The sequence below is a fragment of the Durio zibethinus genome, chromosome 8, assembly GCF_047325235.1.
Source record: "Durio zibethinus cultivar Kanyao isolate XHJ-2024 chromosome 8, ASM4732523v1, whole genome shotgun sequence".
Classification (NCBI taxonomy): Eukaryota; Viridiplantae; Streptophyta; class Magnoliopsida; order Malvales; family Malvaceae; genus Durio; species Durio zibethinus.
This window is the reverse complement of record NC_143169.1, coordinates 2,906,550-2,923,131: the sequence shown is the minus strand read 5'-3', so window position 1 is coordinate 2,923,131 and position 16,582 is coordinate 2,906,550. Positions and strand designations below refer to the sequence as shown.

The 16,582-nt window shown below is 26.3% G+C and overlaps 1 protein-coding gene across 1 annotated transcript; it reads right to left on the bottom strand.

The window, feature by feature from the left end:
- Positions 1-122: 122 nt before the first annotated feature.
- On the bottom strand, positions 123-3,881 carry LOC111278814 (uncharacterized). Its single transcript, XM_022865469.2, has 5 exons — positions 3,442-3,881; positions 2,580-2,721; positions 1,643-1,875; positions 544-717; positions 123-417 (listed from the first exon to the last, which is right to left on the bottom strand). The coding sequence occupies exons 1-5, from the start codon at positions 3,622-3,624 to the stop codon at positions 331-333; spliced, it is 819 nt and encodes a 272-aa protein (XP_022721204.1). The 5' UTR covers positions 3,625-3,881; the 3' UTR covers positions 123-330.
- Between the last annotated feature and the right edge of the window lie 12,701 nt (positions 3,882-16,582).

Here is a 16,582-nt window from a genome sequence, read left to right as displayed (position 1 = left end):
GTACATGATTTGAGATTATATATATCATCTTATTAATTTCATTTATGTAATATCTTACTTATTCAGATCTTAATCTCACTTTCGAAAATTTGATAATTATTCACAGTAAACAAGTAGTCCACTTTAAGAATCCAAAGATATTAAGATAACAAAGAAAATACAGAGATTAAACTGATTCACTTTGAAATATAAATTTGATATTTCTTTAACATACTGGAGAATGAATCAACACTTCATGGCCCCCACATCAGACACAAACTAAATTTCATAGCAAACATACCAACTTAGGCAAACAGATTAAGCACTTCATCACTAAGATCCATCTTATTTTCAGAAGACATCGGGGTGGAAATGCCCTGGGATGGAGTTGCTTTGCTGTGCCTCTCTCAAATGCATCGTCAAGGCATAGTTATTTACCTGCAATGCAAGCAAAATACGAACATAAATTCCATCGACATAATAGTAACTTGATATTCTCCACCAGTATATTACAGACAACGTTTACTGACTAAAAGAAGAGTTGTGAAAAATTTTGATAGAGACCTCTAGAGTTCGCAGCTGCTCCTGATACTGAGACACCAACTGCTTCAAATGTTGCAATTCATGGTTTTTATCCTGATACTCCTTTTGACGTTCATGCTGAATAGCCACAGCACGTTTGAGGACTGTATTTTCTTGAATCAACACTTCAATCTGTTCCTTTAACAAGATGTTTTCCTGCAAATAGAATTAAAATCAAGTCGACAAGGTGATATTTAACAGCTTTAACGCAACATATAAGACAGCACTATTATCCAACATGAAACCCATGTTTGATTTTCATGGATATATCACAAACCATATGCAAAAATTTTAACCTGACTACTTAAAATTACAACTAAGCCAGAAGGCCAAAACCCTCCAAGCTCATGTTTTCCCCTACTTCCAAAAAAAGTTTAACACTTTTTTGGAAGTTCTCTGGAACCACTGCTGTATTTGCATCTAACCAGCTTTTAAAAAAAAAAAAGATTGGAACTGTGATGATCAAATATTCATGAGGATTGCAGTTCTCAATTCTAATTGAGTGGGCCTGCCCCACACTCGACTTAACTAAACTTGCACCGAAAAGCAACCTGACGGAAGCAACTCTAAATTCTCAAGAACCAACAAGACCATAACCACCTAATTTATGTCTTTTCTTTTGGCTCTAAAGTTATCCATACCTGAATTTCCATTCCACTTTAAATCAAGAACATCCAATGAAGTGTAGTTCAGAGGACTGGCAACTTTTGTCACCAAAAAGTTCTACCATTCAGTTCCTCCAAAAGAACCATGCATACTTGATCATAGACAAATTTGTCACTGAAGGGGAAAGGAATGGACAAAAATGATGCTCTTGGAGACAATGATAAGAAATTTTTTGCCATGTCTAAGCATATTGGCATAAAGGGAGGGTCCCCTAGCTTCAAGAACAGACACCTTTCATTGTAGGTCATATTGATTCCTGCTAAGCTCAATCAAGTTCATGCGAACACCTAACTAATATGACTGTCCACCATATAGCATTTTGTCTAAAAACTGCTTCATAAGTTCTACAGGGCCTCTGTCTAATCTGGAAAAAGTATGATAGGTACAGATGTCCAGATGGAAACGAGATACATACCTCGTGAAAACTTTGTGCTGACTCTTCAGCAGCACGGTTACTTATGGACTTCTCCAGAACCTCCAGCAATTTAGAGGCACGGTCTTTAGCATCATCCACACTTGTAGCACTCATCATCTCCCTCACAAACAAGTCCACCCATTCTGCACCATCAACAGGCAGATTTTCTGGGGCCAATATATTCTGAACAGTCATGGCAGCAGTAGCAGTTTCTCTATCATTGGTCAATGTAACTGCAATTTCAAATGAAGATGTGAGATTCCTTACTTAAGAAGTGAGAACAGCCTAGCTTAAAGCAGATGGCGTATTACACACAGCACAACAATTAAACATTAAATAATTAATCTTGAGGAAAAGGCTACATTTTGGTATATATATATATATATTGTTCTACAGAAAATATCCTTCTGAAATTGATTACAAACACAATATAATATTGGAAGCACAAAGCTAAGGACTTAGACATCAAACAGGAAGAGTTAAAATTAAAAAAACAAGATTCCCCACTTCTTTCTCTCATTCAAAAATCATTTTATTGATTTGGATAAGTGTTGGAAGAAGAAAGGTAAACTAGTGGTGAAAGGAAGCTTGTAAACTAATTGGATAATCTCACTGTTTACTCTATGAAACCTACATCCCTTCTCAATCTGCATATAAATTTCACCATTATGCATATAGAATATTCAAGGACTACCAAAAAGAGGCTAGAATCAAATCAAGAGAGCAATAGCATGTAATTACTGATTGACACTGAAACTTTGTAGGTACATCATAGAAAATGTTTTGCAAAATCAACCATCAATCTGCTATAGATTTAAAGTTAATGAAAATTCTTGATAGCAAAAATAAAAAAATTAAAGATGATACAGATCGATCATCAATTATGATGGCAATGTTAAACTAAAATGAATCACAATTGCAAGAAGTAATGGCACACCCTGCTCTGCAATTGTGCCCAGTTCCTCAACAGGAACCGACCTATCCCCAGTAGCTTCTACACCTCCTAAGCAAAGTTCCTGCAGCCTCTTGATGGCAGTGTTTATATCATTGCCGCATTCTAGCAGTGCTCTCTCCAGAAGCTGCAAGGAATAGTTGTTAAATATTAATTAATAGAAGAGACGGATGGATCACTATTTTGACAGCCAACCATAATCTCTTAATCAACCAATGAATTAGTAAAAGCAAACATTTTAAGAGCTAAGCAACAAAAAAGAAGACAAGTAGCTAAGTCTAATATTTTGTACAGTCACACAACTGATTCAGTTAACTTCTTTAAAAGAACTTTCTTCAGTTTTGGGAAATGACACCATTAAGAAAACCCCGACAACTACACAAAGAATTAAACAAAGATGATCATAGAAGTAACCAACTATATGGTTCAACTTAGTTGGTACCTTGCAAAAAAAGGACTTAAACAGTCCCAACCTCAAAGATTTACCATAAAATTCAACTGGGAGATGAAAATTACCTTCTTTTCTTTTAAATGAATTTTACAATAACTAGAAATAAAATTCTGTTTGCTTGCAGGATAAGCCGACGAATCAAACGTATACAAAACCCAATCCAAGTTTAGAATTTTATCCTTTTATCCCCACTTTCCAATCTCCGCATACAAACAGAATTACCAAAGCAAGGAATCAAAAAAATTACACCTTAATCATAAATCTTTTGAAATCTAATTTGCCAATACTATAATAATTTACTGATAACAAATCAAATTTACATTGGCGCATCTAATTAACACAAGAATTGGCGAACATAAATAAATAAGTAAATAAGTAAATAAAAGGGCGATATACCTCAGGTTCCATGTGAGGGAAGAGGGTTTGGAGGTGATCGAGTGGAGACGGCGGCGGAGCGAAACGAACAGACGAAGGAGATGAAGGCGAGCAGCGCCGGAGCTTCTTAGAGACAGAAGCCGATGGCGACGACGGGATATCCTCGAAGAACGGTCTCTTGCTCCCGCACACTGCCGCAGACATCCTTCGTTAAATCAAAGAAAAACTCTCTTTCTAACTCTATCAATCTTTATTCCCTCTCACTCTCCCTTCCTGTCTCTCTAATTTAGAAAAAGAAAATTAGGGTTTTTAAGGGGATCGACTTTTCTGTTTGGTTGATGAGAAATTGACGGATTCTTTTTCAGAGGGTTTACCTTTGGATTTAGGTTTTCTGATTTATATATAATAATGGAGGTGGTCTGGTGGAGAAGAAAAGGAATGCTTTAAAGCGCTGCTGTCTTGTTTTCTGTTTTTATTCTTTTGTTCTTTTATTCTGGGAGCTGCGGCGGTGTCGCGTCGGGGACCTTTTGGCGTAGGGGTCAAATCTATTCTTTTCTTTTTTTTTTTTTTTTAAGGCGAATAATATATTTTTAACTAAATTTATTATTAAATTTTAATAATTTTAAATTAAATAATAAATAAATAAAAATTAATTAAATAAAAAAAATTGAATAAATATTAATTACAGATTTAATTAAGAGTGTATTTATCTTTATCAAACATATCACTTACTATCATTGAATTGCAATTAATCAAAATTACAATTTAAAATTATATGATGTATATCAAAATTCTATATAAAACTCTCATTTTAGTAAACAATTGATGGATTATAATAAAAAAAATTATAAATAAAAAACATTTTGTCTTACTCTATAGAGAAAAGATCTATTTACACCATATTAAAATGTTATACTTTTTTTATCATTAGATTTGCATCAAAATAAATATTTTAAATCTTAAACATTTTAATCAATAGATAAAAGAAATATAATATTAATATTAATGTAACAGGATTCCTAATCATTATATATATATATATATATATATATTAGTAAAATCTCTTCTTTAGCTATTGCAAGTATCAATCTTTTTATTTTTAAAATATAAATTAATAAACTTTTGAATTTAATAAAAATTAAAAAGAGTTATTTTAAATCAAATAATTTTTACAGATATAATATTTGATCTAAATTATTCTTTCTTCTTATATTTCTTTTTTCTTTATAAGTATTTTTTTCTTTTAACAAAATATTTAATTTCTTTACCTTATTTTAAAGACATAAATTGATAAAATTAATATGAATGTTGGATAAAATTTTAGTTTTTCACAAAAATAAATTGTTAAAAATTTTTAAAAAAAAGCACTAAATCCATCCAAAAAAATTAAACACTATTTTATATATACAAAACATTCAAAATTATATTAGCCTAACAAATTAATATTTATTCTCACAAGCTCAAAAACCTAAAATCCATTTAATTATGTAATACCAAAAATACTTTCAAAACTCAAAAATACTCCAACTACTTTTTTCATTAGATAAACAACTTTAATCTATGCTAATATCTATACTATATAATGAAAATAATCCTTAATTATCTTATTGACATTTGGCACAAAATAATTCATTTAAAATTTTTAATTATTGTCAATTATCAGAGGAAGAAATTTGAAAAAATATTTAAAAAAAAAAGTAATCTCAACTATATATATTATAAATCAAATAAACAGAGAAAAAAAAGATAAGAATAGGGAATTTCTAGAAATTTGAATAAGAGAAAAAAAAGGAGAAAAAAAAACAAAGACAAAAATAAAATCCAAGCTTTCGATGCCTCAGGAAAATATGAAGAGTGAGAGAAAGGAAAAGGAGAAAGAGAATGCGATTAGTGAAAATGGGCCAATTCTTCTCCTCTCCTCAACGCCACCTATTAAGATTCAATCTCTTCGTCTTTGTCTTTTGTCCCTCTTAAATCTCTATTTAGTTGGTAACAAAAAATTAAAAAAAAAAAAGGAAATTTTTTGTCATTTTTTGTTTTATATTTTCCTTTTTCGAAAACTTTTTTAATTGGAGATCTATGAGTGAATTGTATATAATAATTTTTCTTTCTAGTTTCTCTTACTTTTTCCCCCCATCTTCTTCTCATTGTTTTCTTTTCCTTCCTCTATGCTTCTCTTAATTTCCTTCAGGTATTTCATTTTTGAATTTTGATTTTTTACTTTAAATCATATTTTTTTTCGTATGTTCATCTTAGTTTGGAACATTCTTTTTTTTTTTTTTTGATTTCTTTAGATTTTTTTTTTTTTTTTGCTTTAATCTTTCATTTATTTGTTTAGTCTTAAATGAGAAATTATAGTATCATTGTTTTTATATTTGATCAAAAGAATATATATCAATTTGGTTTTGATTTATTTTTGCTTTTCGTTTCTATTGAAAAGAAATTGTTTAAATAAAAAGTTTCATCTATTTACTTTTTTATGAATGTTTTGTAGAGGTTCTTTGTCTTATTAGTGCAATGTAAGATGTATACAAATAGATTAAAGTTATACTTAAAATTAAAGTCTAATTTACAGACAACTCATATTTGTCTTAAATTATAATTTAAGGGTTAAATTGGGTATAATATTATAAGCATTTGGGTTAAATTTGATTTTGTTAGTTTTAAAATTATCATGATAACTTAAGAACGAAAATGATTTTATTAAGTTAATAATTATTTAAAAAATTAAAAATCATTTTTGTGTTTACTTATATATCAAATCTACACCTTACTATTATTTTGAGGTTTAGGAGGAATGAGATGACATTTGGTCAATTAAGATACTTAATTGAATGAGACATGTTCTTAATTGTGATACATTGATTGAGTTGAGTTGAATGAGTTATAAAAGATCGTATGATTTGTAGTTAATTGGATTCAAGGATACTATTTACTTATATTCTTATTCTTTTATTTTAAATTACGTGAATTTAATTATTCATAAATTTAACTATTCATGAACTTAACCATTTATGAATTCATGATATCCATAAACCTAATTAATTGTTTATGAATATACTTTTTAATTAATGTTATTTAAATTTAATATTTTGAGTTTAAATTCATATCTATTATTTAATAGCATAAATAACCATGAATCAAACCCAAATTGCATGCATCTAACTATTTATGATCTTAACACTATAAAAAATCTAACATATAGTGACTTTCAAAAAAGCATCGGTAAAAGCCCAAAATCCGTCAGTATAGCACCACAAACCTTATACCGATGGTCAAAATATGTATTCCGATGAATTTTTAACCATTAGTATATCTTTTATTGGTATAAACCTATACTGATGGTTTTTAAAAGTATCAGAATAGCTTACAAATATATACCGATGGTTCAAGACCGTCAATTAAATGTATATCTATATACCAATGGTTTAGGACCTATACTAACGAATGTTAAGCATCGGTATAGGTAAGCATTTGTATGTGTTCCACTATTATACCTTTTAGCGACGGTCAACACCCGTCAGTATATACTTGTATGTATTAATTTTTCTTGCCTATACCAATGGTTAATTGTCATTAGTATCGATTTTACTTATATTGATGCTTAAAAGCCATCAGTATAAAGTTATATGTTTTAATTTTCTTACCTATACTGACAACTAGTACCCTTTAGAATAGACTTGTAATTTTTCTTACCTATACTGACGCTTAACATCTGTCAGTATAAACTTACATTTTTTAATTTTTTTACCTATACCGACAATTAGAGACTACCAACATATGTTTTAATTTTTTTATTATATTTTGATGACTATGAGTATCACATGAAATATTTCAACAATCAAGTGCATCAGTATAAATATTAAGATATTGGTAAATTTTTGAAAAAATTATATTTTTAATTATTAATATTAATTTATTTATAATCATAATATAATATGTTTTCATATAAAAAAAAAACACAATAAAGTAAAATTATTTAATAATATTAAAACTACAATTGAATTATTTAGAATCCACAAACTTAGTATAAATGAAATACTAAAATCATTGTAGCAAGTTTGATAAAACAAACATAGATAAAAAGTTACACCACTTCACCTTAAAAAACACAATATTAACTTTGTACCACCAGACACCTAAAGACCTTTTGATTACCTTAAAACTTCAATAGAACTCTGAACAAAATAATCTTAAAAGTCTATAAATGAACAAACAATTACAAAAATCACCTCAATAAGAAAAAACATACATGCACCTATTACAAGCCCTTTCCAAAACCAAAATATTTTCATTCATACAAAATATCACAAGTCTTGAAAAAATCAACAAGTGTAGCTATATCATATAACTAACAAGTCCAATAAACCTAGCTCACTAACAGTATTCAATATATCAATCAAGCGTCACAAAATACAGCAACATTATTTCAACAAAGTATATAACATCTAAAATATAACCAAATTCCCTTACAAATACTATTCTCCGAATAAATAAACAACTTTCTAAAGTAAATGATCCCATCATAGATTTCTACAAAGAACCATCTGCATAACATAAAAAAATCCAATTAGAATTTTTGTAAATTATCTTATATATACAAAAGATAAGAAGGTAATTATCCATTCATATAGCAGTAGAAATAATTTTATAAATATCTTATTCATTCATATATACAAAAGTCAATCATCCATTTATATGCCAGCAAAAATAATTTTATAAACATCCTATTCATTAGTGTAATGCATGAATGATCAAGAAATAACATAATTTGCATGTGTAATCTCCTTTTTCTTTTAGTTTAGTTCTAAATAATAACTTAATGAAACCAATATAAGATTATTTTAGTTAATAGAACTATCATTAAACAAATATTTTCACTAAAACATTTAAGTCTACAACTACAAAGTATGCTTACATCATAAGAAAACCTTTTTAAAGAAAAAAAAATACAAGAAAACATTCTCAAGGGAAAAAAAGTAGGCTTTAAATCATAGTATAATTTAATGATTATGGCAAAAACAATGAGTAATGTTTCAAGATCACAATTACATGATTCAAAACCTAGATTCAAAATTGATTTTGGCATTCTATCTGAGATACAAGTATCAAACAAAGCATTTTCAAATATATATCATGTGATGACGAGTTTACCATCTTCATTTTCATTAGGTTGATGACTTAAATTTGAAGAGTGATAGTTTTCATTTAAGATTTCTGGAGCACTACTAGCATCAGGAGCCTAAAAATAATTCAAAAAAAACTTTAATAAGGTTCAAGATTTATGAGCAAAATAACAATTAACATACATATAAATTAAAATAGATGTTATATATATACCTCTCTATTCACCATGTGAGTAATAGTATTCAATATATCTATATTCTCATTAAAAAATTATTTTTTAAGTACTAATAAGATAGTACCTAAAGTTTCTTTCAAGTCTTTAATTTCAGCCTTCAATTATTGTACCTTTTTCTTATGTTGAACCAATTCAAAAGATAAAGGACCATATTATTTAGATAAAGTAGATATTGTACCCATGCAACGAACACACCATTTTCTCTTCGGTCTTTTAACTTTTGAATAAACATCATCTTTTCATGAACTCCTTTTAGAATTTTGAGCACTAGTTTCGCTCAAACTTTGTTTCATGAGTTCCTAAAATTGTAAACAAACTCAATTAATTATGAATTCTAACCATTAATGAATCTATGGTTTCATAAACTCAATTAATTATGAATGAATGTACTTTTAGTGATTAGTGTAATGAACCCAATTCATTTTTTTATGTTGTAAGATTGTAAGTTTTGGTTTGTATCATTAGAAATTAAGTTTTAATTTTTAGTTTATCCATCAATGGAGTTCCAATTAAATCAATTTGTTGATTTTTTTTACTTAGATATTATTTTATAAATATCTATGAATTGTTCATACCGAATAAAATTATAACCTGAGTGAAGGATAAATTTTTCTAGTATCTAATACTTAATTTTGTAGAGAATAGGAGAAGAAAAAGATGTCTACATGGCACCCTTACTTTCCTTTAATGTCTATTTTTTATTTTTTTTATTGCATTTATTTTTTTAACTTATTTATTTATTTTTTATTGGATAACTTTTGTAAAAAAAGTTAATGGAGGCAGAGATGATGAAAAAATTTGCATTCAATTAATTTTGATTCGCACCAATCCAACATAAGTGCTTTTTAAAAAAAAAAATTCAAGACCAATCAATATTTTTTAAAAATGAAATCAAGTTGGAGATGAATTTAAAACGTTTCGTTCTGTCTCAGATGACTGTTTGGTTCCTCCTTCATTTTTTTATTTTTTAAAGCTTTTGCTTTTTTTGGTTTCTTTTTTTTTCTTCTTTTAAAAAACAATTTTACTTTTTTTTTTGATAAATTTTCTAATAAAAAAGTTAATTAAGATAAAGATGATAAAATAACCCATATCCAATGAGTTTTGATTTGCCCTAGTCCAATTGCTACATTTTCTTTTAATTTAGAATAATTTGGTTGAGTTTTTTTTCAAAAAAAAAAATTTAGTTTGAATCAAAGTAAGATTTTGGATGTTACGCTTCAACCTTAATATATATATAAAAATATATATTTTATTATTTATTTAATGTTATATTTATATATTATTTAATACCTTAATTTAACAAATTCATCTGTCATCCCATTTGGCTTTTTTTGTCATTTTATTTATTTTTTAAATTTTATTTATTAGATAAATTTTGTAAAGAAAAAATCAGTGGATGTAAGGATAACAAAACTACTTATATTTAATGGGTTTTGATTCACCACAATCTAATCGATGTAGTTTTTTTAAATAAGATTAGGTTAAGTTTTAGTTTTTTGAACAATTTACGTAAAGTAGGGATCGGATTTGGAGTGCTTTGCCCTAACCATTCTCAGGATATATAAAAAATGTATTTTATTATTTATTTAATTTACACTTACATAGATTTATTTTATTAATACCTTAATTTAATAAAAAATTATATTTATATAATTAAGTTATAATTTATATTAAAAATAAATACACTTATATTTAACTATATGTTATCATTCATTAAAACAGAACATAAAAATTTTATTTTTTTCATATTTAAAACATAATTTAAAATATAAAAAAAAATTATCCTGCAATGAAATACGGATCTAATTCTAGTATATATTAAAACAATTTTACGAGGGATTCTCCTTTAGACATCTATCACTATTAAACTAAGAAAAAAACATTGTTTGTCCTTAATCAAATTAAAAAATATTAAAAATCCAAGTTGACAGAAACTTATAGACCCAGAGCGAGATGAAAGAGTTATGGAGTTCAAAACGTTGTATTAAAAGAAAAAGAATAGTGGAATGATTTAAAAATGATAAAGAAAGAAGGTGAACAAATTAAGATCAAAGAATTAAAAAAAAAAAAAACAAAATTAGAAAAATCAGATGACAAGGATAAGAGGATAAAAGAAATAAAGAAAAAATGTAGGCTTTTTCAAAGAGTTCTAAAAGAAAAGATCTTTTGTAGTCCCTTTGCTCTTTATTCTTTCACACCCTTTCATTTCTTTCAATTTTTCATTTTTTTTTATTTTATTTTTTTATTTTTTTTACAGTTTTGTGTTCTTTAATCATCTTATTTTTCTTTCTAATTTTCAAGGATTGTGTTTTATATGTTTGGCTTTTGTATTAACCTTACTAATTAACAAGAAACCAAATTTAAGATTGTTATAATTCATAAATCCATAGAACTATAGCTAGACCTAACTTTAAGGAGTCACCACCAATTTTTTTTATTAAAGGTGTGATTGGCCACTTTATTAAATTTGTCCCATTTTAAAAAAATATCCCAAGCTTAACTGAGGTATCTTTAAAAGGTAGATTCATGTCTACAAAACTATGATTAGGTCCGAGAGTACGATTACGTATGAAAAAAATATAGCACCCCCACATTGCCTACCCAAAGGATAGTACTAGTTTAATTTTCTGTTATCAAAAAGCCTTAAAATGTGTTTGTAATTTACCTAGTAAATTTAATACTGAAAATTATTTTTAAAATTACTCCAATTGTTTGGTAGTAATTTAAGATAATTTTCTTACCTCAAGAGTATCCATAGAGATTCATGTCCCACTTTGAAGAAGCTTCGTTGTTAAATTCATTAATATAATTATTTTGAAAATAATCGATAAAATCATCCAATCATTTGGTGGGATTTTATATTGATATATATCCCTTAATTGTTTGGTGCGATTTTTATTTGAAAGCATTCTTTAAAAATAAAGGTCATTAAAACCTACAATAGTTTGGTAAGATTTAATAGAAATTTGAATTCTCCAATCATTTAATAAGATTGAAATTTTATTTTTTAAAAAATTTATTAAGTGCTCTAATCGTTGGGTAGAACTTAATTTGAGATTTGAATCCTTCAATCGTTTAGTAGGATTAAAGACAATTTATTTTTATTATGAAATTCTCCAATTGTTTGGTAGAACTTAATTTAAAATTTTAAACTCATGAAAATCCTCCAACAATTTAGTAGGAATCATGAATTTATTATAAAAATTTATTTTAAATATGAATAAAAGAAGAAAGAGAAATAACTAAACAACATAAATAGATATATAAATAAATAAGAAGAAAAATAGAAATTACCAAATAAATTGGGCTACAATTGGTTCTAAAGCATGTGGACCTTTGTAATTATGCTTGCCCACTTCAATTTGCTAGTTGTTAGAACTAGTTACGATTTGGGCTTTTTATTGGATTAAATCTTCAAACTAGGTTAGTCCTCTTTTACTTTTCTTTCTTTTTTACCCTTTTGTCTTTTTTCTTATTTCTCTACAAAATAGCTTATGGCATCATTGGCGCCCCTCGCTTGTGGTGATTGTTTTTCTTTCTGGTTTAAATAAAAATCAAACAAAAACCTAAAATATATATACCCAAAACCCTAAAAAATTTTACTATTAAAACTTTTTGTTAAATGCCTCCCTTTTATTTTTCTTCTCAACTCTTTTCCTTAACATAGAACTTCCAAAAGAAAATCTTAATTATCTAAAACAAAAACACCAAAAAAGACTACAAAAATATCTCTTAATTTTTTTTGCTTTTTTTTTACTCTTCCTCTCTTGATTTTTTTTTTTATTGATTCTTGATTGTTTCTAATTGATCTTAATGGGGTCTTTTTATAGGCTTTTAATCCCAATTACAATAGGAAAATGAGTTTTCTTAGTTTGAATCTCTTAATCAACTTCAACCTTGGATTTTTAATCCAAATTCACCTCCCAAACTAATTCTCTTTTACGATCCTTTTTCAATTAAAACACTTTCAATTTAACAACCCAATTAGAAATAAACTCTTTTCAAGTTTTAGCAAAACAATTCTTTCAACCTTTTTTTAAAATAATAATAATAACTCTAAACTAAATACAATACCAAAAATAAACAAAAAAATTTCAAACTCTAATATTAAAATATAAATTGACCATAGACTAAATGGGGTGCCCACAAAGATATGATTTCATTTTTTTTAATAATAATAATAATAATAATAATAATAATATTATTATTATTATTGCTATGTGATTTTGTATCAAATCGATTATAAATATTCAATTTCCTCAATATTTGCATGATGTTTTTGTTTAACTTTATTTCTTCATATATTCAAGTGCAACTAAGGTAAATTCATTTAATATTTCCTTGATTTTTATTGTTTTTCCTTTTTTGGATTTTTTTCTTTTCTTTCTTAGATACATTTATGTCTCAAATTTGAAATTCCTAATTTTTTCTAAAGCTCAACTTAGTTGAATTCAAGAATGTAGTTTTGATTATTTTGTTACATTTTCTTTATTTATTTAGAACCAAGGTAGTGAAGAAATTTGCTTATATGCTTTAAGTTTAAGTTGAATTAGACATATTCTTGATAGTTTCTTATTTTAAATTAGTTTCGTATGGTCTTTTTTTCTTTTTTAAATCAATTATAATGTTTTGTGTTTAACAATCATGAATTGTAGTTAAGCATTCTTTACAAAAAGTATAGATTTTCATATAAAAGTATAAATATTGTCACAGAAATGCTAGTTCCTAAGGTTAAAAATTAGTTAATCTCAATGATAAAAGGAATAAAACTACCTATTACTACCTTGTTATATTGGCTTTGACGAAATTTTGTTTGAACTAATCATTTATCATGTTAAAACAGAGAGATAAAACTACCTGCTACTGCTTTATCATAAATATGGGCATTCATGACCCTTATTTATGTATCCTAATGGCATTTTTTGGCAAAAACTTACACAACAGTAGCATTGTTTACTAACTAATACAACAAAAGAAGTTAAGTTTTACCTACTAACCATTTTCTGTTGGTTCATATCAAATCCATTCTTTCGAGTAGTTTATTTATGTTAAAGAAGGAGCTTTCTTTTTTTTTTTTTAAATAAAGAGGCAGCTTTCTTTAGTTGCAAGAGAAAATTAAAAATAATAAACCTAAAAATAAAAAATATTTCTATGATGATAGACAGATCTTTATATTTTATTCATCAATTTGAATATTAAAATCAAAAGGTATTAATGGAACATGTGTGATAATATAGCTTGATTAACTTAATTCAATATCAATATATTATTTAGATCCTGTTTATGTCATGAAGTTTACATAACTTGCCTTGATTTATTTGTTATCTATTTGCTTCTTCGTTTTTTTTTTTTTTTTTTTTTTGCATCAAAATGATTTTGATTAACTAAGTTGTTTGATAATCATTGCTTTTTTTAATTAGTAAAGTCAACTAAAATCAAGGCTCATTACTTTCAAGAGCAAGGATAGTTGGCTCCATCAACTTAGATGGATCAATCTACCTTAGCTCTTTAGATTATATTTTTAATTTTAAACTTAGCTCTTTAATCTTTATATATTTTGAAAGTTTATCTAAGGCTTTTGAAAGATGTTATCTTACCCTAATTACTACTATTATGCCTTCAGTATTAAATATTTTTCCTTTTTTATATATTTGGCAATTTCCATTGCGAAGTTACGATATCCTCACTATTTTTATGCTAAATGAAAGCCTAAAACTACAGATATCATGTAATAAACAAAAAAAAGTCTACAAAAAAAATTGTCGACCATGAAATATAACATATTAATACCTAAAGAAAAGGCAAAAAACACACCTTGATTTACAAATTGCAAAATAAACCAAAAACAAAAAAGAAATCCTACAAAGTTAAAAATTAATGGTGAAATATTTAAAATCGATATCAATAAAATTCACTTAATCCGTAAAAAGATACAACTTGGCTTGTTACTCTTTTTGAGGGATGCCACGTGGGAATAGGTGGTCGAAAGATATTGGTATTTCATTTTTTTACCACATAAAGGAAACACCAAAAAAGAACTTTACTATTGTTTTACACTTTAATAGAGGTCAAGGTGAATTAATGTTTATTCCTAGCCCCACATTTTCGATTTATCCAAAAAAAATTCATTCAATCCTTTACCTACAACAAAAAATATACTTAAATATGATTTTTTTTCTTCATTTTTCCTTTATTTATTGACACATTGATCCCTTCCATTTATCTTTTCTTCCCATTTCTCAACTCTTACTCTCCTTTTTTATTCAAAATTTCTCCATTGTTCCCTTTTTCTCTCTATTTTCAAAATTTTTCCTTTTATTTTGTTTCTTTTTTCTCCAAAAGTTCCTTTTTTTTTCCTTTTTTCATTCATTTTCTTTTTTTCTTCTCTATTTTCTTTTCTAATTTTTCTCCTTTGATCTGCCAACAACCATTACACCTTCATTCTCTATGTCGTCTTCCCCATTCTCAACTTTTTCTTTTTTCTTCAAAATTTTTCTCATATTCTTTTTTCTTTTTTTATCCTCTAGATTTTTTTAATTTATTTAAAAAGTATCAATAAAAACATGCAAAATGTTAAGAACTAAAAAGATTTTATTTTAAGCCAAATCGGACTTAAAAAAGAATTGATAAAAATAAGTCAAGTGAGATTTATCTTTTATACTTTTATTTAAGGTATAGATTAAAAATTAACTAAAAATAATTTATTAATGCAATCAATAAAATGTTGTCAAATGTCAAACAATAAATCTTTTAGGGATTGTTTTAATATATAACTCGTGTGCAGTCCTCATTACATTAGGGATTAAATATTTTTTTTATTTTAAAATATAAATTATTTAATTTTTATTTTAATATAAATTAAAATTATCTAACTCACTTGATAATTTAAGTTTGATTATTTTTAATAAAATGCCACATGTCTAATTTTATAAACCAATGGTAAGGGTATCATAGTAATTTAATAAATGATTAATTTTATATTATGTTAAAATTTAATACATAATTTAATATGAGCATTATAGTAATTTTAAAACAAAATGCCACATGTGAACTTTTTATAAAACATTCATAAGGGCATTTGTGTAATTATGATATAAACAACATTATAATAATTTTGGGTAATTATGTTGAAGGGCATTTTCGTAAGTATGGTATAAGATGTATTATGGTAATTTTGACCAATTATAGTAGAATGAGTATTTTCATAATTATGGTGAGAAGGCATTATAGTAATTTTGAAACAAAATACCGCATATTAACTTTCTATTAAGCACTTATAAGGGTATTTACGTAGTTATGATATAAGAGGCATTATAGTAATTTTGATCAATTATGGTGAAATGACATTTTTGTAAGTATGGTATAAAGGGTATTATAATAATTTTAGTCAATTATGGTAGAAGGGGTATTTTTATAATTATGATAAGAGAACATTATAGTAATTTTGATCAATTATAGTAAAAGGGGCATTTCTATAATCATGATAGGATAGCATTACAATAATTTTGACCAATTATGAAAAGAAAGGTATTTTCGTAATTATGATAAAAAAGTATTATAGTAAATTTGGATATGTATCAACATCATATTAAATAAACAATGGAGCATTATAGTAATTTTCATTAGAATTATTTTAATATATGTTATTTAAAATTTAATAAGTAATTTAATAGGGGTATTATAATAAATTTCAAACAATACTTCACATGTCAAGTATTTATGAAGCAATGCAAAGGTATTTTAGTAATTTAATACATAATTAATTTTATATTATGTTAAAATTTCATATGTAATTTAATA